Here is a 26,758-nt window from a genome sequence, read left to right as displayed (position 1 = left end):
ACTAGGGATTATATATTATTATTATCACTAGGGATTATATATTATTATTATCACTAGGGATTATATATTATTATTAACACTAGGTATTATATATTATTATTAACACTAGGATTATATATTATTATTAACACTAGGTATTATATATTATTATTATCACTAGGTATTATATATTATTATTAACACTAGGGATGATATATTATTATTATATTATTATTATCACTAATGATTATATATTATTATTATTGTTATTATATTATCAACACTAGGTATTATATATTATTATTATCACTAGGGATTATATATTATTGTTAACACTAGGGATGATATATTATTGTTAACACTAGGGATGATATATTATTATTATATTATTATTATCACTACACATTATATTATATTATTATTATCACTAGGGATTATATATTATATTATTGTTATCACTAGGGATTATATATTATTATTAACACTAGGGATTATATATTATTATTAACACTAGGGATTATATATTATTGTTAACACTAGGGATTATATATTATTGTTAACACTAGGGATGATATATTATTATTATATTATTATTATCACTAATGATTATATATTATTATTATTGTTATTATATTATCAACACTAGGTATTATATATTATTATTATCACTAATGATTATATATTATTATTATTGTTATTATATTATCAACACTAGGTATTATATATTATTATTATCACTAGGGATTATATATTATTGTTAACACTAGGGATGATATATTATTGTTAACACTAGGGATGATATATTATTATTATATTATTATTATCACTACACATTATATTATATTATTATTATCACTAGGGATTATATATTATATTATTGTTATCACTAGGGATTATATATTATTATTAACACTAGGGATTATATATTATTATTAACACTAGGGATTATATATTATTGTTAACACTAGGGATTATATATTATTGTTAACACTAGGGATTATATATTATTGTTAACACTAGGGATTATATATTATTATTAACACTAGGGATTATATATTATTATTAACACTAGGGATTATATATTATTGTTAACACTAGGGATTATATATTATTGTTAACACTAGGGATTATATATTATTGTTATCACTAGGGATTATATATTATTATTAACACTAGGGATTATATATTATTGTTAACACTAGGGATTATATATTATTTTAACACTAGGGATTATATTTTATTATTATATTATTATTATCACTAAGCATTATATATTATTATTGTAGTTTATTAGCACTACGCATTATATATTATGATTATTGTTATTATATTATTATCACTAGGGATTATTATATTCTAACATGTTTTAACCAGTGAGACCGTCCCCACTGAAGCAGTCATGGAGGGACTGGACACACTGAGGGGAGAGATGCATGTTGCTAGATGTGACCTGGAGGGACTGAACACACTGAGGGGAGAGATGCATGTTGCTAGATGTGACCTGGAGGGACTGGACACACTGAGGGGAGAGATGCATGTTGCTAGATGTGACCTGGAGGGACTGGACACACTGAGGGGAGAGATGCATGTTGCTAGATCTGACCTGGGAGAGTTGGAGGGTCTAGCATGGAGGGACTGGACACACTGAGGGGAGAGATGCATGTTGCTAGATGTGACCTGGAGGGACTGGACACACTGAGGGGAGAGATGCATGTGGGATTATATATATTATTATCAATAGGGATTATATATTATTGATAACTAGATGTGACCTGGAGGGACTGGACACACTGAGGGGAGAGATGCATGTTGCTAGATGTGACCTGGAGGGACTGGACACACTGAGGGGAGAGATGCATGTTGTTAGATGTGACCTGGAGGGACTGGACACACTGAGGGGAGAGATGCATGTTGCTAGATGTGACCTGGAGGGACTGGACACACTGAGGGGAGAGATGCATGTTGCTAGATGTGACCTGGAGGGACTGGACACACTGAGGGGAGAGATGCATGTTGCTAGATGTGACCTGGAGGGACTGGACACACTGAGGGGAGAGATGCATGTTGTTAGATGTGACCTGGGAGAGTTGGAGGGTCTAGCATGGAGGGACTGAACACACTGAGGGGAGAGATGCATGTTGTTAGGTGTGACCTGGGAGAGTTGGAGGGTCTAGCATGGAGGGACTGAACACACTGAGGGGAGAGATGCATGTTGTTAGATGTGACCTGGGAGAGTTGGAGGGTCTAGCATGGAGGGACTGAACACACTGAGGGGAGAGATGCATGTTGTTAGATGTGACCTGGGAGAGTTGGAGGGTCTAGCATGGAGGGACTGAACACACTGAGGGGAGAGATGCATGTTGTTAGATGTGACCTGGGAGAGTTGGAGGGTCTAGCATGGTGAGAGAGGAATCCAGATGAATCCAGATGACAGAACTCTTCAAAATACCAGCAATAGTACCAAAAATCTAACACTTTTCTAAAAAAAAGTAGTTTACAATCATACAATATACAGAAATGAGAAAGACACAATGGTAAAAACCCTTCAGTATGTTTCCCTTTGACCCGACTGCAGTGAAGGGATGTGTGTTATGAGCCGGTGTCGGTGTTGTACACAGCAGCTGATGAGAGAGCAGGTTAGAACAGGACGAGGCTAAATGTGTCCTCGGCACCTAGAGAAAAAGGCTCCTGATTAATATGATGACGGTCCTGTCTGTTGAAAGAGAAGGTCAGTAACACGAGTTAGAAAGTGACACAACCACACGATGCAACGTTCTCTGGGTGTCTTTCAGAGAGTTGGGACGTGTCCATAGACAGGACACGTTCAGGGTTTTCAGAACAAGGCTAACCAATCAGGACTCACCAAGGCTAAACAATCAGGGCTCACCAATTAGGACTCAGTGTATTATCTATATACTATATATATTTATTTAACCAGGCAAGTCAGTTAAGAACAAATTCTTATTTACAATGACGGCCTAGCCCGGCCAAATCCGGACGACGCTGGGCCAATTGTGCGCCGATTGGGACTCCCAATCACGGGCGGATGTGATACAGCCTGGATTTGAACCACTGTAGTGAAGCCTCTTGCACTGAGATGCAGTGTCTTAGACTGCAGCGCCACTTAAACAACCTATTTCGATGTACTTCTACCCTGCCAAGATAAGAACAAAAAACCTTCACAATGTGAGATTAATTATATGAGAAACTAGGTTTTTGTTGACTGACAATTAAAAGATATTTAGTCTCCTTTATGACCAAGAGTGATTTGCATCAATGGTTTATCCCAGTTTATCATAGAAAGCAGGAATAAAACGATCTCCTCATAGACACAGACAGAGATCAGCACCACAATAAGCAGCAACAGAGATCTCACTGTAGCTTCACAGCAGTCAGCTGGGCAATCTATAATAAACATGAAGGCGTTGCTTAGTAACCTGATGAGAGGGCGGTTTGTTCTGTCCATCCATGTATTTACTCTGTCAGTGTCCCAAATGGCATGCTATCCCCTTTAAAGTGCACTACTTTTCCACCAGGGCTTATAGGGCTCTGGTATAAAGTAGTGAGCTATATAGGGAATAGGGCTCTGGTCTAAAGTAGTGCACTATATAGTGAATAGGGCTCTGGTCTAAAGTAGTGCACTATATAGGGAATAGGGCTCTGGTCTAAAGTAGTGTACTATATAGGGAATAGGGCTCTGGTCTAAAGTAGTGCACTAAATAGGGAATAGGATGCTGTTTGGGATGCAGATATTGTATCTGTTCTACAGAAGAACCCATCTGTTGTTGTTTCAACAACGTAAGCGCACAGCTGAAGCAGTAGGTGGCATTTTGATTGGACTAATAAACTCACCAGGTTACCGAGCAACATGTAAAACAAAAAATAAAAACCTACACAACATCAGACACTGAACCAAATCATTAATGCATCTTTAGTTCTCTAATCTTTTAGATTATTTTTAACTTGTGGAAATCAGATCATAAAAGGCATAGTTTATAGGCCAACTGATAACATATATAATGACAGACTTGATTAACTTGATTACATTCTAAAGGTTAAAACTAATTTAGTAATGATAAGAATCCTCTCTGGGACAGAGAGAAGTGTTTTGGAGCGATGGACTCCTGAGAGGGGAGAGAGTGGGAAATAGAGGTGAAGAGAGCGAGGGAGAGAGGTGAAGAGAGAGGGAGAGAGGGAGAGAGGGAGAGAGGGAGGGAGGGAGGGAGAAAGGGAGAGAGGGAGGGAGAGAGGTGAAGAGAGAGGGAGAGAGGGAGAGAGGGAGAGAGGGAGGGAGGGAGGGAGAGAGGGAGAGAGGTGAAGAGAGAGGGAGAGAGGGAGGGAGAGAGGTGAAGAGAGAGGGAGAGAGGGAGGGAGGGAGAAAGTGAGAGAGGGAGGGAGAGAGGGAGAGAGGTGAAGTGAGAGGTGAAGAGAGAGAGGGAGAGAGGGAGAGAGGGAGGGAGAGAGGGAGAGAGGTGAAGTGAGAGGTGAAAAGAGAGAGGGAGAGAAGGAGAGAAGGAGGGAGAAAGGGAGAGAGGGAAAGTGAGAGGTAAAGAGAACGAGGGAGAGAGGGAGAGAGGGAGAGAGGGAGAGAGGGAGGGAGGGAGAGGAGAGAGGGGAAGAGAGAGGGGAAGTGAGAGAGGAAGCGAGGGAGAGATTGAGGGAGGGAGAGGAGAGTAAGGAAGAGAGAGGGGGAAAGAGAGAAGAGAGAGGTGAAGATAGAGGTGAAGAGAGAGGTGGAGAGAGGTGGAGAGAGAAGGGAAGTGAGAGAGGGAGAGAGGGAGGGAGAGGAGAGCGGGGAAGAGAGAGGGGAAGTGAGAGAGGGAGAGAGGGAGAGAGGGAGAGATTGAGGGAGTGAGAGGAGAGTGGGGAAGAGAGAGGGGGAAAGAGAGAAGAGAGAGGTGAAGAGAGAGGTGAAGAGAGAGGTGAAGAGAGAGGTGGAGAGAGGTGGAGAGAGAGGTGGAGAGAGAAGGGAAGTGAGAGAGGAGAGAGGGAGGGAGAGGAGAGAGAGAGGAGGGAGTGGTAAAGAGAGAGATGGAGAGAGAGGTGGAGAGAGAGGGGGAGAGAGAGGTGGAGAGAGAGAGGTGGAGAGAGAGGGGGAGAGAGAGGGGGAGAGAGGGTGGAGAGAGAGAGGTGGAGAGAGAGGTGGAGAGAGAAGGGAAGTGAGAGAGGGAGAGAGAGAGGGGAGAGAGAGAGGAGAGAGAGGTGGAGAGAGAGAGAGAGAGAGAGGGGGAGAGAGAGGGGGAGAGAGAGGGGAGAGAGAGATGGAGAGAGAGGTGGAGAGAGAGAGAGAGAGAGAGAGAGGGGAGAGAGAGAGGGGAGAGAGAGGGGGAGAGAGAGATGGAGAGAGAGGTGGAGAGAGAGGGGGAGAGAGAGGTGGAGAGAGAGGTGGAGAGAGAGGTGGAGAGAGAAGGGAAGTGAGAGAGGGAGAGAGAGAGGGGGAGAGAGAGATGGAGAGAGAGGTGGAGAGAGAGAGAGAGAGAGAGCGGGGGAGAGAGAGGGGGAGAGAGAGGTGGAGAGAGAAGGGAAGTGAGAGAGGGAGAGAGGGAGGGAGGAGAGAGAGAGGGAGGGAGTGGTAAAGAGAGAGATGGAGAGAGAGGTGGAGAGAGAGGGGGAGAGAGAGGTGGAGAGAGAGGGGAGAGAGAGGGGGAGAGAGAGGGGGAGAGAGAGGTGGAGAGAGAGAGGTGGAGAGAGGGTGGAGAGAGAGGGAAGTGAGAGAGGGAGAGAGAGAGGGGGAGAGAGAGATGGAGAGAGAGGTGGAGAGAGAGAGAGAGAGAGAGGGGGAGAGAGAGGGGGAGAGAGGGGGAGAGAGAGATGGAGAGAGAGGTGGAGAGAGAGAGAGAGAGAGAGAGGGGGAGAGAGAGGGGGAGAGAGAGGGGGAGAGAGAGATGTAGAGAGAGGTGGAGAGAGAGGGGGAGAGAGAGGGGAGAGAGAGGTGGAGAGAGAGAGGTGGAGAGAGAGGTGGAGAGAAAAGGGAAGTGAGAGAGGGAGAGAGAGAGGGGGAGAGAGAGATGGAGAGAGAGGTGGAGAGAGAGAGAGAGAGAGCGGGGGAGAGAGAGATGGAGAGAGAGGTGGAGAGAGAGAGGAGGGGGAGAGAGGTGGAGAGAGAGAGGGAGAGAGAGGGGGAGAGAGAGATGGAGAGAGAGTGGAGAGAGAGAGGAGAGAGGGGAGAGAGAGAGGAGAGAGAGAGGAGGGAGAGAGAGAGGGGAGAGAGAGATGGAGAGAGAGGTGGAGAGAGAGAGAGAGAGGTGGAGAGAGAGAGAGGAGAGAGAGAGGGGGAGAGAGAGGGGAGAGAGAGATGGAGAGAGAGGTGGAGAGAGAGAGAGAGAGGTGGAGAGAGAGAGAGGGGGGGAGAGAGATGGAGAGAGAGGTGGAGAGAGAGAGAGAGAGAGGGGGAGAGAGAGGGGAGAGAGAGGTGAGAGAGAGGGGAGAGAGAGAGATGGAGAGAGAGGTGGAGGAGAGAGAGAGAGGTGGAGAGAGAGGGGGAGAGAGAGGGGAGAGAGAGATGGAGAGAGAGGTGGAGAGAGAGAGAGAGAGAGGGAGAGAGAGGGGGAGAGAGAGATGGAGAGAGAGGTGGAGAGAGAGAGAGAGAGAGAGAGGAGGGAGAGGGGGGGAGAGAGAGGGGAGAGAGAGAGAGGACTGGAGAGAGAGGTGGAGAGAGAGGGGGAGAGAGAGAGAGAGAGGGGGAGAGAGAGGTGGAGAGAGAGAGGTGGAGAGAGAGAGGTGGAGAGAGAGGTGGAGAGAGAGGTGGAGAGAGAGGTGGAGAGAGAGGTGGAGAGAGGTGGAGACATACCCGTGGTTTGAAGGCGATGAGTTTAAGGATCATCTCCACAGTGAAGAGGCCGGTGAAGAGCATGTTGAGGATGTTCATCGCATCGTTGAAGGAGTGGGTCTGGCCGTGATGCTGCAACACACAGACATTTAATCCCCGATCTGCATTTCTATGTAATCACGTGGTGAACACACACACCTCAGACTATTCTATGTAATCACGTGGTGAACACACCCACCTCAGGCTATTCTATGTAATCACATGGTGAACACACCCACCTCAGACTATTCTATGTAATCACATGGTGAACACACCCACCTCAGGCTATTCTATGTAATCACGTGGTGAACACACCCACCTCAGGCTATTCTATGTAATCACATGGTGAACACACCCACCTCAGGCTATTCTATGTAATCACGTGGTGAACACACCCACCTCAGGCTATTCTATGTAACCACGTGGTGAACACACCCACCTCAGGCTATTCTATGTAACCACGTGGTGAACACACCCACCTCAGGCTATTCTATGTAATCACGTGGTGAACACACCCACCTCAGGCTATTCTATGTAATCACGTGGTGAACACACCCACCTTAGACTATTCTATGTAACCACGTGGTGAACACACCCACCTCAGGCTATTCTATGTAATCACGTGGTGAACACACCCACCTCAGACTATTCTATGTAATCACATGGTGAACACACCCACCTCAGACTATTCTATGTAATCACGTGGTAAACACACCCACCTCAGGCTATTCTATGTCATCACGTGGTGAACACACCCACCTCAGACTATTCTATGTAATCACATGGTGAACACACCCACCTCAGACTATTCTATGTAATCACATGGTGAACACACCCACCTCAGGCTATTCTATGTAATCACGTGGTGAACACACCCACCTCAGGCTAATCTATGTAATCACATGGTGAACACACCCACCTCAGGCTATTCTATGTAATCACATGGTGAACACACCCACCTCAGGCAACAGTAGAAGCCTTGAATGCAACGAGCAACAACAGAAATACTGACGCTGCAAAATAGAGATAAATCCTTTAAAAATCAACAACTCTTTCTAACATCTAGGAACCAATACCTGAGGTACTAGCATGTCTTTTAACTGATATAGATAGACTATCCTCCCCATAATGCAGCTCTAGTGTCCAGGGCACTATGTGGTTCACTGTGTTTAGGGTAGGAGATGTATAAATGGATTGATGCTACCGTATTGGGCTGAGGGAATAAAGATGGACGAATTCAACGTTTTCCCTGACCAAGATGGACGATTTAAGTCATGTTCGGATGCCAATGTCTTTCACACACACACACACACACACACACACACACACACACACACACACACACACACACACACACACACACACACACACACACACACACACACACACACACACACACACACACACACACACACACACACACACACACACACACACACACACACACACACACACACACACACACACACACACACACTCTTACCTGCATGGCCAGGCAGATGGTGTTCAGCAGGATGAGAGTAAACATCAGGTACTCAAAGTAGGTGGAGTTGACCACGTACCACACCTTGTACTGGTACTGGTTCTTAGGGATGTACCGACGTAGGGGACGGGCCTTCAGGGCATATTCCACACACTGACGCTGTACCACACACACACGGGCGCACACACACACACACACACACACACACACACACACACACACACACACACACACACACACACACACACACACACACACACACACACACACACACACACACACACACACACACACACACACACACACACACACACACACACACACACACACACACACACACACACACACACACCATATGAAACATGTGTTTAATCAACAGACGTTTCCAGTAACACATCGGTGGACGTAGTAATGTCACCCTCTCAACAGGTTCTGATGACCCTTAACCTCTCAACAGGTTCTGATGTCCCCTAACCTCTCAACAGGTTCTGATGACCCCTAACCTCTCAACAGGTTCTGATGACCCCTAACCTCTCAACAGGTTCTGATGACCCCTAACCTCTCAACAGGTTCTGATGTCCCCTAACTTCTCAACAGGTTCTGATGACCCCTAACCTCTCAACAGGTTCTGATTACCCCTTACCTCTCACATGGGTTCTGATGTCCCCTAACCTCTCACCTGGGTTCTGATTACCCCTAACCTCTCACCTGGGTTCTGATGTCCCCTAACCTCTCACCTGGGTTCTGATTACCCCTAACCTCTCACCAGGGTTCTGATGAACCCTAACCTCTCACCTGGGTTCTGATTACCCCTAACCTCTCACCTGGGTTCTGATGACCCGTAACCTCTCACCTGGGTTCTGATTACCCTTAACCTCTCACCTGGTTCTTGTCCAGTTCACAGTTCTTGTACTCCTGCTCTCCCTGCTCCTGAAAGGTGACAATGACGAAACCGACGAAGATGTTCATCATGAAGAAGGCGATGATGATGATGTAGATGATGAAGAAGATGGATACGACCACTCTGTAGTTGTAGACAGGGCCTAGGTCCTCTGAATGGGAGTCTATGGCCCGGTACAGGAGTCTGGAGAGGATGGATACACAGTTCAAAACCTAAAGCCCCATACTATAACGTGTGTGTGTGTGTGTGTGTGTGTGTGTGTGTGTGTGTGTGTGTGTGTGTGTGTGTGTGTGTGTGTGTGTGTGTGTGTGTGTGTGTGCGTGTGTGTGTGTGTGTGTGTGTGTGTGTGTGTGTGTGTGACTGTGTGTGTGTGTGTGTGTGTGTGTGTGTGTGTGTGTGTGTGTGTGTGTGTGTGTGTGTGTGTGTGTGTGACTGTGTGTGTGTGTGTGTGTGTGTGTGTGTGTGTGTGTGTGTGTGTGTGTGTGTGTGTGTGTGTGTGTGTGTGTGTGTGTGTGTGTGTGTGTGTGTGTGTGTGTGTGTGTGTGTGTGTGTGTGTGTGTGTGTGTGTGTGTGTGTGTGTGTGTGTGTGTGTGTGTGTGTGTGTGTGTGTGTGTGTGTGCGTGTGTGTGTGTGTGTGTGTGTGTGTGTGTGTGTGTGTGTGGTCACTCTGCTGCTGTGATGCTGGACTCACGCTGGCCATCCTTCGAAGGTGGAGACAGCGAACAGAGCCATCATCCCTTGGAGCACGTCGTCAAAGTTGAAGTCACTGTTCTCCCAGACACGCATGGACCTCTCTGGCTTCCCCACATCCCCGTCCTTATACATGATGTACGAACCCCTGGGAGTGAGAACAGAGGTAACACCTAGACACCCACAGCTCACTCCTTACCCAGCCAGACAACTCATTATGGCCCAAATGGTGCCCACATCCACCTGAAATGACTGTCCAGATGTGATATGAGCCAGGTCTGACTGAGATGGGAGATGAGGTGATAAACTCACCTGCATTCAGGCTCTGTAGACTTGGAGCTGTCTGAGCAGTAGAAAAACTTCCCCTGAGAAGAGAACAACAGACATGTTCATCTTGGTAAAACGTATCCACTATATTCTCATCACCACTGCATCAGCTACGTTCAGTTCCTCTCTCATCCTGCTCTCTCTCTCTCCTCCGTCCTTTCTTCACCCTCTCTCTTCACTTCATCCTGCTCTATCTCGCCTCCGTCCCTCTCTTCACCCTCTCTCTTCACTTCATCCTGCTCTACCTCTCCTCCGTCCCTCTCTTCGCCCTCTATCCTGCTCTACCTCTCCTCCGTCCCTCTCTTCGCCCTCTATCCTGCTCTATCTCTCCCTCTCTTTACCTTGAAGAGTTGTACTCCGATGCAGGCGAACATGAACTGCAGCAGAGAGGTGACGATCACGATGTTTCCGATGGTTCGGATGGCCACGAACACACACTGGACCACATGCTGAGGAGAGAGAGAGGAGAGAGAGAGAGAGAGAGGGAGCTCGAGAGAGAAAGAGAGAGAGAGAGAGAGTGAAGGAGAGAGAGAGGAGCTCGAGAGAGAAAGAGAGAGAGAGAGAGAGAGTGAAGGAGAGAGGGAGCGAAAGAGAGAGAGAGAGACAGACACAGGGCTCATGAGGTTATCATAGAATCGGTTGGTAGACTATTATCACTTGATCTGGACTGGGTTGAAGCTAGAAGCTCTGGACGTGGATCACAAGAAGAAAGAGAACACTTCAGGTAAGTCATGGTGGAAAAGCTTTAGGGTTCACTGGTGAATCACTTCCCTGTTGCTGTTAAAGACAACAGCCAGCTAGGTGGAGAAGGGTGGTGAGATTCATTGGCCCTGTTGAGGTCATTGGCCCTGTTGATGGCTCCCAGGAGAGGAGAGGAGAGGAGAGGAGAGGAAGGGAAGGGAAGGGAAAGGAAAAGAGATGAAAAGAGAGGAGAGGAGAAGAGAGGAGAAGCGAGGAGAAGATAGGAGAAGAGAAGACAAGAGAGGAGAAGCGAGGAGAAGATAGGAGAAGAGAAGACAAGAGAGGAGAAGAGAAGACAAGAGAGGAGAAGAGAGGAGAGCCGAGAGGAGAAGAGAGGGAATCAGAGGAGAGGAGAAGAGAGGAGAAGAGAGAAGAAGAGAGGAGAAGATAAGACAAGAGAGGAGAAGAGAGGAGGAGAGAAGAGAAGAGAAGAGAAGAGAGGAGAGGAGAGGAGAAGAGAAGAGAGGAGGAGAGAAAGAAGAGAGGAGAAGAGAAGAGAAGAGAGGAGAAGAGAAGAGAGGAGAGGAGAGGAGAGGAGAAGAGAAGAGAGGAGAGGAGGAGAGAAGAGAAGAGAAGAGAGGAGAAGAGAAGAGAAGAAGAGAAGACAAGAGAGGAGAAGAGAGGAGGAGAGAGAAAGAAGAGAGGAGAGAAGAGAGAAGGAGAGAGAGAGAAGGGAGAGGAGAGGAGAGGAGAGGAGAGGAGAGGAGAGGAGAGGAGAGGAAAGGAAAGGAAAGGAAAGGAGAAGAGAGGAAAGGAAAGGAAAGGAGAAGAGAGGAGGAGAGGAGATAACAGTGAGACTCACTTTGAGGCCCTTGGCCCTGTTGATAGCCCTCAGGGGCCGAAGCACTCTGAGAACACGAAGGATCTTCACCACGTTGATGGCACTGGACCTGAACAGACACAGATTAAGACCAGGTTATCGAGAGAGGTCAACTAGTAAACCATACATCCACTACAGACAGAGAGGTCAACTAGTAAACCATACATCAACTACAGACAGAGAGGTCAACTACTAAACCATACATCAACTACAGACAGAGAGGTCAACTACTAAACCATACATCAACTACAGACAGAGAGGTCAACTACTAAACCATACATCAACTACAGACAGAGAGGTCAACTACTAAACCATACATCAACTACAGACAGAGAGGTCAACTACTAAACCATACATCAACTACAGACAGAGAGGTCAACTACTAAACCATACATCAACTACAGACAGAGAGGTCAACTAGTAAACCATACATCAACTACAGACAGAGAGGTCAACTACAGACAGAGAGGTCAACTAGTAAACCATACATCAACTACAGACAGAGAGGTCAACTACTAAACCATACATCAACTACAGACAGAGAGGTCAACTAGTAAACCATACATCAACTACAGACAGAGAGGTCAACTACTAAACCATACATCAACTACAGACAGAGAGGTCAACTACTAAACCATACATCAACTACAGACAGAGAGGTCAACTAGTAAACCATACATCAACTACAGACAGAGAGGTCAACTACTAAACCATACATCAACTACAGACAGAGAGGTCAACTACTAAACCATACATCAACTACAGACAGAGAGGTCAACTACTAAACCATACATCAACTACAGACAGAGAGGTCAACTACTAAACCATACATCAACTACAGACAGAGAGGTCAACTACTAAACCATACATCAACTACAGACAGAGAGGTCAACTACTAAACCATACATCAACTACAGACAGAGAGGTCAACTAGTGAACCATACATCAACTACAGACAGAGAGGTCAACTAGTAAACCATACATCAACTACAGACAGAGAGGTCAACTACTAAACCATACATCAACTACTAACAGAGAGGTCAACTAGTGAACCATACATCAACTACAGACAGAGAGGTCAACTACTAAACCATACATCAACTACAGACAGAGAGGTCAACTACAGACAGAGAGGTCAACTAGTAAACCATACATCAACTACAGACAGAGAGGTCAACTACTAAACCATACATCAACTACAGACAGAGAGGTCAACTACAGACAGAGAGGTCAACTAGTAAACCATACATCAACTACAGACAGAGAGGTCAACTAGTAAACCATACATCAACTACAGACAGAGAGGCCAACTACAGACAGAGAGGTCAACTAGTAAACCATACATCAACTACAGACAGAGAGGTCAACTACTAAACCATACATCAACTACAGACAGAGAGGTCAACTAGTAAACCATACATCAACTACAGACAGAGAGGTCAACTACTAAACCATACATCAACTACAGACAGAGAGGTCAACTACTAAACCATACATCAACTACAGACAGAGAGGTCAACTACTAAACCATACATCAACTACAGACAGAGAGGTCAACTAGTGAACCATACATCAACTACAGACAGAGAGGTCAACTACTAAACCATACATCAACTACAGACAGAGAGGTCAACTACTAAACCATACATCAACTACAGACAGAGAGGTCAACTACTAAACCATACATCAACTACAGACAGAGAGGTCAACTAGTGAACCATACATCAACTACAGACAGAGAGGTCAACTAGTAAACCATACATCAATTACAGACAGAGAGGTCAACTACTAAACCATACATCAACTACAGACAGAGAGGTCAACTACTAAACCATACATCAACTACAGACAGAGAGGTCAACTACTAAACCATACATCAACTACTAACAGAGAGGTCAACTAGTGAACCATACATCAACTACAGACAGAGAGGTCAACTACTAAAACATATATCAACTACAGACAGAGAGGTCAACTACTAAACCATACATCAACTACAGACAGAGAGGTCAACTACTAAACCATACATCAACTACTAGCAGAGAGGTCAACTAGTAAACCATACATCAACTACAGACAGAGAGGTCAACTAGTAAACCATACATCAACTACAGACAGAGAGGTCAACTAGTAAACCATACATCAACTACAGACAGAGAGGTCAACTACTAAACCATATATCAACTACAGACAGAGAGGTCAACTACTAAACCATACATCAACTACAGACAGAGAGGTCAACTACTAAACCATACATCAACTACTAACAGAGAGGTCAACTAGTAAACCATACATCAACTACAGACAGAGAGGTCAAATACTAAACCATACATCAACTACAGACAGAGAGGTCAACTACAAACAGAGAGGTCAACTAGTAAACCATATATCAACTACAGACAGAGAGGTCAACTACTAAACCATACATCAACTACAGACAGAGAGGTCAACTAGTAAACCATACATTCACTACAGACAGAGAGGTCAACTAGTGAACCATACATCAACTACTAACAGAGAGGTCAACTAGTGAACCATACATCAACTACAGACAGAGAGGTCAACTACAGACAGAGAGGTCAACTAGTAAACCATACATCAACTACAGACAGAGAGGTCAACTAGTAAACCATATATCAACTACAGACAGAGAGGTCAACTACTAAAACATACATCAACTACAGACAGAGAGGTCAACTAGTGAACCATACATCAACTACAGACAGAGAGGTCAACTAGTAAACCATACATTCACTACAGACAGAGAGGTCAACTAGTGAACCATACATCAACTACAGACAGAGAGGTCAACTACAAACAGAGAGGTCAACTAGTAAACCATATATCAACTACAGACAGAGAGGTCAACTACTAAACCATATATCAACTACTAACAGAGAGGTCAACTAGTGAACCATACATCAACTACAGACAGAGAGGTCAACTAGTAAACCATACATTCACTACAGACAGAGAGGTCAACTAGTAAACCATATATCAACTACAGACAGAGAGGTCAACTACTAAACCATATATCAACTACAGACAGAGAGGTCAACTACAGACAGAGAGGTCAACTAGTAAACCATACATCAACTACAGACAGAGAGGTCAACTACTAAACCATACATCAACTACAGACAGAGAGGTCAACTACTAAACCATACATCAACTACAGACAGAGAGGTCAACTACTAAACCATACATCAACTACAGACAGAGAGGTCAACTACTAAACCATACATTCACTACAGACAGAGAGGTCAACTACAAACAGAGAGATCAACTAGTGAACCATACATCAACTACAGACAGAGAGGTCAACTACAAACAGAGAGGTCAACTAGTGAACCATACATCAACTACAGACAGAGAGGTCAACTACAAACAGAGAGGTCAACTAGTAAACCATACATCAACTACAGACAGAGAGGTCAACTACTAAACCATACATCAACTACAGACAGAGAGGTCAACTACTAAACCATACATCAACTACAGACAGAGAGGTCAACTACTAAACCATACATCAACTACAGACAGAGAGGTCAACTACTAAACCATACATTCACTACAGACAGAGAGGTCAACTAGTAAACCATACATTCACTACAGACAGAGAGATCAACTACTAAACCATACATTCACTACAGACAGAGAGGTCAACTATTAAACCATACATTCACTACAGACAGAGAGGTCAACTACAAACAGAGAGGTCAACTAGTAAACCATACATCAACTACAGACAGAGAGGTCAACTAGTAAACCATACATCAACTACAAACAGAGAGGTCAACTAGTAAACCATACATCAACTACAAACAGAGAGGTCAACTACAGACAGAGAGGTCAACTACAAACAGAAACTGTATTTCTGTGTTCAATAGAACAGGAGTTTTGTAACCATCCCAGTAAAAAGAGCACCGCTAAATGAATGTCGATGAGAATTCCTTGGTGTGTTTGAACCATTGAAACTGTGGTAACGGTATAGAGAAGACCAACTCACTGTATTCCAGAGGAGATGAGAACTCACTGTATTCCAGAGGAGATGAGAACTCACTGTATTCCAGAGGAGATGAGAACTCACTGTATTCCAGAGGAAATGAGAACTCACTGTATTCCAGAGGAGATGAGAACTCACTGTATTCCAGAGGAGATGAGAACTCACTGTATTCCAGAGGAGATGAGAACTCACTGTATTCCAGAGGAGATGAGCGACACGCTGACCACCACCAGATCCAGGATGTTGAAGTAGTTCCGACAGAACGATCCCTTGTGGATGAACGCCCCGTACGCTGTCATCTACGAGGTCATGAACCAGGAAGAGAAAACCCACAGGAAGCGTAAGACAAAAAGATTGTGATGGATGACGACGAAGTGAATGTCTGCTCACGGGTTTGTTGTTCAATATGTCATGTTTTTCCAACACTTAAAACACTTCCGACACTTCACCTTCCAGAGCACAGTGTCCATTTTGTGGTGTAGAGATGACTTAGAGAAGGAATGAGGGAGGGAGGGAGGGAGGGAGCACAGTGTCCATTATGTGGTGTAGAGATGACTTAGAGAAGGAATGAGGGAGGGAGGGAGGGAGGGAGGGAGGGAGGGAGGGAGCACAGGGTCCATTATGTGGTGTAGAGATGACTTAGAGAAGGAATGGAGGGAGGGAGGGAGGGAGGGAGGGAGGGAGGGAGAAAAGGGTCCATTATGTGGTGTAGAGATGACTTAGAGAAGGAATGGAGGGAGGGAGGGAGGGAGGGAGCACAGGGTCCATTATGTGGTGTAGAGATGACTTAGAGAAGGAATGGAGGGAGGGAGGGAGGGAGCACAGTGTCCATTATGTGGTGTAGAGATGACTTAGAGAAGGAATGAGGGAGGGAGGGAGGGAGGGAGCACAGGGTCCATTATGTGGTGTAGAGATGACTTAGAGAAGGAATGGAGGGAGGGAGGGAGGGAGGGAGGGAGGGAGGGAGGGAGGGAGGGAGGGAGGGAGGGAGCACAGGGTCCATTATGTGGTGTAGAGATGACTTAGAGAAGGAATGGAGGGAGGGAGGGAGGGAGCACAGGGTCCATTATGTGGTGTAGAGATGACTTAGAGAAGGAATGGAGGGAGGGAGGGAGGGAGCACAGGGTCCATTATGTGGTGTAGAGATGACTTAGAGAAGGAATGGAGGGAGGGAGGGAGGGAGCACAGGGTCCATTATGTGGTGTAGAGATGACTTAGAGAAGGAATGGAGGGAGGGAGGGAGGGAGGGAGCACAGGGTCCATTATGTGGTGTAGAGATGACTTAGAGAAGGAATGGAGGGAGGGAGGGAGGGAGCACAGGGTCCATTATGTGGTGTAGAGATGACTTAGAGAAGGAATGGAGGGAGGGAGGGAGGGAGGGAGGGAGAGAGAGAGGGAGAGAGCACAGGGTCCATTATGTGGTGTAGAGATGACTTAGAGAAGGAATGGAGGGAGGGAGGGAGGGAGGGAGGGAGGGAGGGAGGGAGGGAGGGAGGGAGGGAGGGAGGGAGGGAGGGAGGGAGGGAGGGAGGGAGAGAGCACAGGGTCCATTATGTGGTGTAGAGTTGACTTAGAGAAGGAATGGTGGGAGGGAGGGAGGGAGGGAGGGACGGAGAGAGGGAGGGAGGGAGGGAGCACAGGGTCCATTATGTGGTGTAGAGATGACTTAGAGAAGGAATGGAGGGAGGGAGGGAGGGAGGGAGGAGAACAGGGTCCATTATGTGGTGTAGAGATGACTTAGAGAAGGAATGGAGGGAGGGAGGGAGGGAGAACAGGGTCCATTATGTGGTGTAGAGATGACTTAGAGAAGGAATGGAGGGAGGGAGGGAGGGAGGGAGCACAGGGTCCATTATGTGGTGTAGAGATGACTTAGAGAAGGAATGGAGGGAGGGAGGGAGGGAGGGGGGGAGGGAGTGGGGAGGGAGGGAGGGAGGGGGGGAGCACAGGGTCCATTATGTGGTGTAGAGATGACTTAGAGAAGGAATGGAGGGAGGGAGGGAGGGAGGGAGGGAGGGAGGGAGAGAGCACAGGGTCCATTATGTGGTGTAGAGATGACTTAGAGAAGGAATGGAAGGTTACCTTCAGAATGATCTCCATGGTGAAGAGCCCAGTGAAGACGTGGTCTGCATAGCCTAATATCTGAGAAACAGTGATCACAATGCAGGTCAACACAATACATCACACGGTCGTACATCTCATAGAGGCTTCCATAAGCATCACAATATATGTCACAAATGGCACACTATTCCCTACACAGTGCACTACATTTGACCAGGGAGTGGTTGAACATAGTGCACTACTTAGGGAATAGGGTGCCATTTGGGATGAATACCTGTATAATAACATAGAAGCTATAATAATATAGAGAGAATGTAATTAAGTGGAAAAAGAGGTCACAATGCAGCGCGTGGTTCAGTGCCAGACATTAAGATTCATTAATCCACTTCAAGTTATCGAGTGGAGGGAAAGGATGGCCAGAGATCTAATGGTGTAGTCACACACACACACACACACACACACACACACACACACACACACACACACACACACACACACACACACACACACACACACACACACACACACACACACACACACACACACACACACACACACACACACACACACACACACACACACACACACACACACACACACACACACCTCTAAAGGCTGTATGAGAGAGAGTATGGAAGCATGTACAGTGTGTGTGTGTACATGTGTCCGTGCCTCTGTGTGTGTGTGTGTGTGTAAGACACAAACACACACCTGGTTCCTGAAGGAGTCGTTCCGGACAGGGTCCTCTGCTGCCAGAGAGATACTGCTCAGTAGAATGAAGAACAGGATGAGGTTGGTGAAGATGTTGTGGTTCACCATCTTATGGCACAGAACCCTGAACCTGGGGAGAGGGAGGGAGGGAGGGAGGGAGGTAGGTAGGTAGGTAGATAGGGAGGGAGGTAGGTAGGTAGGTAAGGAGGGAGGGAGGTAGGGAGGTACGGAGGGAGGGAGGTAGGTAGGGAGGTAGGTAGGTAAGGAGGGAGGGAGGGAGGGAGGGAGGGAGGTAGGGAGGGAGGGAGGTAGGTAGGTAGGTAGGGAGGGAGGGAGGATGGGAGGGACAGACAAAAAATTGTGACCAATAGATAGAGCCCTAATCCTATAGACCAGGGGTCCCCAAACATTTTCCTGTGAGGGCCACATAACTTTTCCCTTCTCTGATGGGGGGCCGGTGTCAGTTTGTAACAGAAAAAGTGTGACAATCGTAGGGGAGCTTAAAAAATTTATTGTTTTCCAGAAAGCCACACATAACCAAATAACCCTTTCCAGGTTCTTTACAGAAAAAAAGTCAGGAAACAAATAATAACACTATTAATGAAATAAATAATAACTAAATAACCCTCTCTGAGTTCTTCACAGAAAAAACAGGAAATAAATAATAACTAAATAACTCTCTCTGGGTTCTTCATAGAAAAAAAAGCCATGGAACATTAACTTTCTGTCGTGCCATGCACAATCTTAACAGATAAAAGTTCAGCTCAGTTGTCAGAGCAGAATCTCTCTGACACATATGAGCAGTCTCTTGTGTTCCTTCCTTATAATCCTTTTGTAGGTTCCAGTAGGCTTGTAGACACCGCTGTTTGCAGCTCTCTCATCAACTTCCCTGTGAAAACCACAAAAGAAGCAGGTTGAGAAACTGAACTAAGTGATACAGCACCTACACAGCACAATACATTTCACTACCAGTATGGTTGTAAAGATGGATTTTATCCCAGTAGATTTTATTATGATTATATTTGTTTATGCTCAGAATGACTCATTCAAGTCAGAAAAGTGAGCTTACCTATGTATGTTCATCAGTGTGAACTGTGGGCCTGCATCTGGCTGGTGAGAAGTTGAATATCAGGTTCCATTCTAGTTACAGCCAGTCTCAAGCACTGATGCAAATGTTCATCTGTCAATCTTGATCTCATCTGGGTTTTCAGCAGTTTCATGCGAGAAAGGTTTTCTCGCAGATATACGTGCTGCCAAAAACTGTGGACATTTTCATTGCGTGTTTTTTGATGTTTGGATATGTGTCGTTTGGGAGGGCGGCATAGAAGTCAATGAGACTGTTGGGCTTGAATGAGTCTTTCAGAACATCACAGTTCTGTAACTCAGCCAACTCAAACTGATATGAAGGCTGGGCTTCATCAATGTCGGCAACAAAGGGTTCTGAAAAAGACGGATTTCTTTTGCATGAACATGTAGTTCACTGAATCGCACACCGAACTCCGCCTTCAGCATTTCCAGTGCTTCCACGCACTTTTCAGCTGGGAACGGGACCGCTAGGTTCTCTGTCGACAGGTTTTGGGTAGCAGGAAGATGGACGAAGTTGCGCTTTTTCACTTGTTCCAAAAGCAGCGCTAATTTCACCTCAAATGCTTTTATGTGTGAATACATGTCGCAAACAGTTTCCCCTCGCCTTGTAGCTGCAAGTTAAGGCTGTTAAGTATTTCTGTCACGTCTGTTAAAAATGCGAGGTGCCATTTTCCATTCTGGGTCGATCAGCTCTGGGACCGTTTTGTCTTTTAAATGAAGAAATGCGTTAATTTCGGGTAGCAGCTCGTAAAACGCCTCAAAACTCTGCCCCGGCTCAGCCATCGGACCTCTGTGTAGTACAGCACATCTCCGTGCGTAGACTCCAGTTCAGACAGGAATTCTTGGAACTGCCTGTGTTTAAGTCCCTTTGCTCTGATGAAGTTTATGCACGACACCACAACCTTCATTACAGAATCCCACGTCAACACTTTGCAGCACAGTGCTTGCTGGTGAATTAGGCAGTGGACTCGTAGCGGGGCGGTGAGACCCCTTTTTCCAACTCCCGGTTCATGCGTCCTATTAGACCGCATCAGTTTCGCCCACCATGCTAGGAGCCCCGTCAGTCGTGATGCTAGCTAGCTTTGACCAGTCCAGGTCCAACTTCTCCATGGTTTGGCACACTTTGTCAAAAATATCCTCTCCGTTGTAGTCCCTTTGAGACTTTGGAGGGCTGCCAGCTCCTCGCATATCTCAAAGTTTGCGCTAACTCACGAATAAAAATGAGCAGTTGCGCTGTGTCTTGCACGTCCGTGCTCTCATCCAGTGCTAATGAAAAAAAGTCTAATTCTTTCGTCTTCTGCTGCAGCTGGGCATATACATTACTCCCGATTTCTTCAACACGTCTGGTGATTGTACTCGCCGACAGACTTACGGCATTAAATGCATCTTTCTTCTCGGGACACACCTCCTCCGCGACAGCATCCATACATTTCTTAACAAACTCTCCGTCAGTGAAAGGCTTACCGCTTCTTGCTATCAGTTTAGCAACCCGAAAGCTGGCCCGAACTGATGCCTGGTTCAGCTGAGCTTGGCGTACAAATGTATTCTGCTGAGATAGTAGTCCACTTTTTAGCTTTGAGAGTTTGTCTGCTCGTATTTGGCCTTGCAAGCTATCGTACTTGTCTTTGTGACGGGATTCATAGTGTCGGCGAAGATTGTATTCTTTGAATACCGCCACCGTCTCTTGACAGATGAGACAAACAGCCTTTTCTTTGCATTGAACAAAAAAATCGTTTGTCCACTGCAGGTTAAATACCCTGCATTCTGAATCAATTTCTCTTACCTAACCTTTTCACCATTATTTCGTTCTCTCTTTGACAGGGCCGGGCCTAGGTTTTTTTTTCTGGAGGCCAAATAGGAAAAAAATTTGACAGCGTCTCTGGTATTGTTCAGAGGGCCGGGCCAAATGTGCTGACGGGCCGTATCCGGCCCGCGGGCCGTAGTTTGGTGACCACTGCTATAGACAGACATTTAACAGACACTCTTATCCAGAGCAACTTACAGAAGCATACATTTTCATACTGGTCCCCTGTGGGAATTGAACCCACAACCCTGGCATGGCAAGTGCCATGCTCTACCAAGTGAGCCACACGGGACATCAGATATCAGACAGACAGACAGACAGACAGACAGACAGACAGACAGACAGACAGACAGACAGACAGACAGACAGACAGACAGACAGACAGACAGACAGACAGACAGACAGACAGACAGACAGACAGACAGACAGACAGACAGACAGACAGACAGACAGACAGACAGACAGACAGACAGACAGACAGACAGACATCAGACAGACAGACATCAGACAGACATCAGACAGACAGACAGACATCAGTCATCAGACAGCAGACAGCAGACAGACATCAGACAGACATCAGACAGCAGACAGACATCAGACAGACATCAGACATCAGACAGACATCAGACATCAGACAGACATCAGACAGACATCAGACAGCAGACAGACATCAGACAGACATCAGACAGACATCAGACAGACATCAGACAGACATCAGACATCAGACAGACATCAGACATCAGACATCAGACAGACATCAGACAGACATCAGACAGATGGGGTGTGTGTTTAGGGACCCCTCTCATAGACTCTACCTGCTTCTCTCAGTATATTTGTGAGTGAGCTCTTACTTGTTGGTGTTGCTGAAGATGAAGAAAGCCCGGGCCTCAGGCATGGGAATAGCCTTCTCCTTCAGCTGAATGTCAGACAGGGGCCGAGGCCGGGGGCCCACAGGCATCTCAGGGTCCTCATCCTCTCCTACAAGGGCCACGCAGGAGAAAACGAGGGAGGACAGGGGGAGAGGAGGGAGAGAAAGTGTTAGAGATGAGGGACTTGTAAGGCAACAGTACAGACAAAACATCAACACACCCCCTCACACAACTTTCTAACATCAACACCCCCTCACACAACATTCTAACATCAACACCCCACACACCCCCTCACACAACATTCTAACATCAACACACCCCTCACACAACATTCTAACATCAACACCCCTCACACAACATTCTAACATCAACACCCCACACACCCCCACACAACATTCTAACATCAACACACCCCTCACACAACATTCTAACTTCAACACCCCCTCACACAACATTCTAACATCAACACCCCCTCATACAACATTCTAACATCAACACCCCCACACACAACATTCTAACATCAACACCCCATACACCCCTCACACAACATTCAACACCCCCTCACACAACATTCTAACATCAACACCCCACACACCCCTCACACAACATTCTAACATCAACACACCCCTCACACAACATTCTAACTTCAACACCCCCTCACACAACATTCTAACATCAACACCCCCTCATACAACATTCTAACATCAACACCCCCACACACAACATTCTAACATCAACACCCCATACACCCCCTCACACAACATTCAACACCCCTCAAACAACATTCTAACATCAACACCCCATACACCCCCTCACACAACATTCTAACATCAATAGACTCCCTCACACAACATTCTAACATCAACACACCCCTCACACAACATTCTAACATCAACACACCCCCTCACATAACATTCTAACATCAACACACCCTACACCCCCTCACACAACATTCTAACATCAACACCCCCTCACACAACATTCTAACATCAATACACCCCCTCACACAACATTCTAACATCAATACACCCTCACACACCATTCTAACATCAACACACCCTCATACAACATTCTAACATCAACACACCCTCACACAACATTCTAACATCAACACACCCTCACACAACATTCTAACATCAACACACCCTCACACAACATTCTAACATCAATAGACCCCCTCACACAACATTCTAACATCAATAGACCCCCTCACACAACATTCTAACATCAATACACCCCCTCACACAACATTCTAACATCAATACACCCCTCACACAACATTCTAACATCAATACACCCCTCACACAACATTCTATCATCAACATCCCCTCACACAACATTCTAACATCAATACACCCCCTCACACAACATTCTATCATCAACATCCCCTCACACAACATTCTAACATCAATACACCCCCTCACACAACATTCTAACATCAATACACCCCTCACACAACATTCTAACATCAATAGACCCCCTCACACAACATTCTAACATCAATACACCCCCTCACACAACATTCTAACTTCAACACCCCTCACACAACATTCTAACATCAACACCCCTCATACAACATTCTAACATCAACACCCCCACACACAACATTCTAACATCAACACCCCATACACCCCCTCACACAACATTCAACACCCCTCAAACAACATTCTAACATCAACACACCCCCTCACACAACATTCTAACATCAACACACCCCTCACATAACATTCTAACATCAACACACCCTACACCCCCTCACACAACATTCTAACATCAACACCCCCTCACACAACATTCTAACATCAATACACCCCTCACACAACATTCTAACATCAATACACCCTCACACACCATTCTAACATCAACACACCCTCATACAACATTCTAACATCAACACACCCTCACACAACATTCTAACATCAACACACCCTCACACAACATTCTAACATCAACACACCCCCTCACACAACATTCTAACATCAATAGACCCCCTCACACAACATTCTAACATCAATACACCCCTCACACAACATTCTATCATCAACATCCCCTCACACAACATTCTAACATCAATACACCCCCTCACACAACATTCTAACATCAATACACCCCTCACACAACATTCTAACATCAATAGACCCCCTCACACAACATTCTAACATCAATACACCCCTCACACAACATTCTAACATCAATACACCCCTCACACAACATTCTAACATCAATACACCCCTCACACAACATTCTAACATCAATACACCCCCTCACACAACATTCTATCATCAATACACCCCCTCACACAACATTCTATCATCAACATCCCCTCACACAACATTCTAACATCAATACACCCCCTCACACAACATTCTATCATCAACATCCCCTCACACAACATTCTAACATCAATACACCCCCTCACACAACATTCTAACATCAATACACCCCCTCACACAACATTCTAACATCAATACACCCCCTCACACAACATTCTAACATCAATACACCCCCTCACACAACATTCTAACATCAATAGGGGCAAAGCACAGCAGACAAGAGAGAGAGAGAGAACCAGAACAAAGGTAATGCTGTGAATGTCCTGATTTGAGTGTGGAAATCTCTTAATGGTTTGGTGTGATTTGGTTCTCTGCTCCTGCTTGTTGTCCGGTGTGGTTCAGCCCTTAGAAAGGTCCGGCTTACTTTTTATCACCGGTACAGTGGAACCGGGAAAATCATTAGCTGGATACGGGTTCTTCTCTTCATTCACATCTACCTGGTACTCATCAATGTTGATCTGTCAAAACACAGTAACACAGCGCCACATCAGACTCAATACGGACAGAACTAGAGACACTACTTTTAAAAGGAAACATCATGCCACCTGTTGAGAGGAGACATGTGTTTTCACAGATGAAGAATTAGACTGATACTAACTAAACCAAACATATTTTCTGTTGTTGAATCTGTAATGTGATGTATTGACTTGACTAGATAATATTAGATTACAACTTGGAGGACTGCTGTCTCCAGTCAGGAGGACAGGTATATCTAACGAGGACAGGTGTATCTAACGAGGACAGGTGTATCTACCGAGGACAGGTGAGTCTAACGAGGACAGGTGTATCTAATGAGGACAGGTGCATCTAACGAGGACAGGTGTGTCTCACGAGAACAGGTGTGTCTAATGAGGATAGGTATATCTAATGAGGACAGGTGTATCTAACGAGGACAGATGAATCTAATGAGAACAGGTGTGTTTAATGAGGACAGGTAGGTCTAATGAGGACATGTGCATCTAACGAGAACAGGTGTGTCTAACGAGGACAGGTGTGTCTAATGCGGACAGGTGTTTCTAACGAGGACAGGTGTGTCTAACGAGAACAGGTGTGTCTAATGCGGACAGGTGTGTCTAACGAGGACAGGTGTGTCTAACGAGAACAGGTGTGTCTAATGCGGACAGGTGTGTCTAACGAGAACAGGTGTGTCTAACAAGAACAGGTGTGTCTAATGCGGACAGGTGTATCTAATGCGGACAGGTGTGTCTAACGAGAACAGGTGTGTCTAACGAGAACAGGTGTGTCTAATGCGGACAGGTGAGTCCAACGAGGACAGGTGTGTCTAATGAGGACAGGTGTATCTAACGAGGATAGGTGCATCTAACGAGGACAGCTAAGTCTAATGAGAACAGGTGCTCTAATGAGGACACGTCTGTCTAACGAGGACAGGTGCATCTAACGATGGCAGGTGCATCTAACGAGGACAGGTGTGTCTAATGAGGACAGGTGCATCTAACGAGGGCAGGTGAATCTAACGAGGACAGGTGCGTCTAACGAGGACAGGTATGTCTAACGAGGACAGGTGCGTCTAACGAGGACAGGTGCGTCTAACGAGGACATGTGTGTCTAACGAGGACAGGTGTGTCTAACGAGGACAGGGACAGGTGTATCTAACGAGGACAGGTGTATCTAACGAGGACAGGTGTGTCTGAGACATACCTTGGTGGCATTGGTTGTCTCTCCGTCTGAGGTGATGGACTTCAGCTCAATCTTCTCCTCCTTCTTCTCTTCTACCTCGATCATCGGGGCTTTTCGTTGACATGGCGCTTCTCCGGACTGGCCGTTCTGTGTCAGAATGGAGCCAAACCACTCAGGCATACACACTTGAATGGATGTGGATGGATGCACACACACACACACACACACACACACACACACACACACACACACACACACACACACACACACACACACACACACACACACACACACACACACACACACACACACACACACACACACACACACACACACACACACACACACACACATCATGCAAATTACCTGGCCAGCTTCTTCCTCTCCTTCTCCTCCTCCTCCTCCTTCTGTGCTGACGTCAGACTCTCAGCATCAGCCAGGTTGTCCACGGCGATGGCCAAGAAGACATTCAGGAGGATATCTGGTCAGGGAGGTGGAGTCAAG

The 26,758-nt window shown here is 45.9% G+C and overlaps 1 protein-coding gene across 1 annotated transcript in view; it reads right to left on the bottom strand.

Moving 5' to 3' along the window:
- The window catches only part of LOC124020959 (voltage-dependent L-type calcium channel subunit alpha-1C-like), a 117,441-nt gene that overhangs the window by 55,513 nt on the left and 35,170 nt on the right, over positions 1–26,758 (bottom strand). Inside the window, 15 exon segments of the mRNA XM_046336272.1 lie at positions 6,770–6,880; positions 8,271–8,429; positions 9,153–9,354; positions 9,863–10,009; positions 10,174–10,226; positions 10,530–10,637; positions 11,732–11,819; positions 15,948–16,054; positions 17,835–17,894; positions 18,525–18,654; positions 22,266–22,392; positions 24,981–25,074; positions 26,276–26,359; positions 26,362–26,401; positions 26,621–26,735. Coding sequence (XP_046192228.1) covers positions 6,770–6,880; positions 8,271–8,429; positions 9,153–9,354; positions 9,863–10,009; positions 10,174–10,226; positions 10,530–10,637; positions 11,732–11,819; positions 15,948–16,054; positions 17,835–17,894; positions 18,525–18,654; positions 22,266–22,392; positions 24,981–25,074; positions 26,276–26,359; positions 26,362–26,401; positions 26,621–26,735 — 1,625 coding nt within the window.

The sequence above is a fragment of the Oncorhynchus gorbuscha genome, unplaced genomic scaffold (assembly GCF_021184085.1).
Source record: "Oncorhynchus gorbuscha isolate QuinsamMale2020 ecotype Even-year unplaced genomic scaffold, OgorEven_v1.0 Un_scaffold_1006, whole genome shotgun sequence".
NCBI lineage: Eukaryota > Metazoa > Chordata > Actinopteri > Salmoniformes > Salmonidae > Oncorhynchus > Oncorhynchus gorbuscha.
The sequence above is the reverse complement of the archived record's forward strand: the minus strand, read 5'-3'. Positions and strand labels throughout refer to the sequence as shown.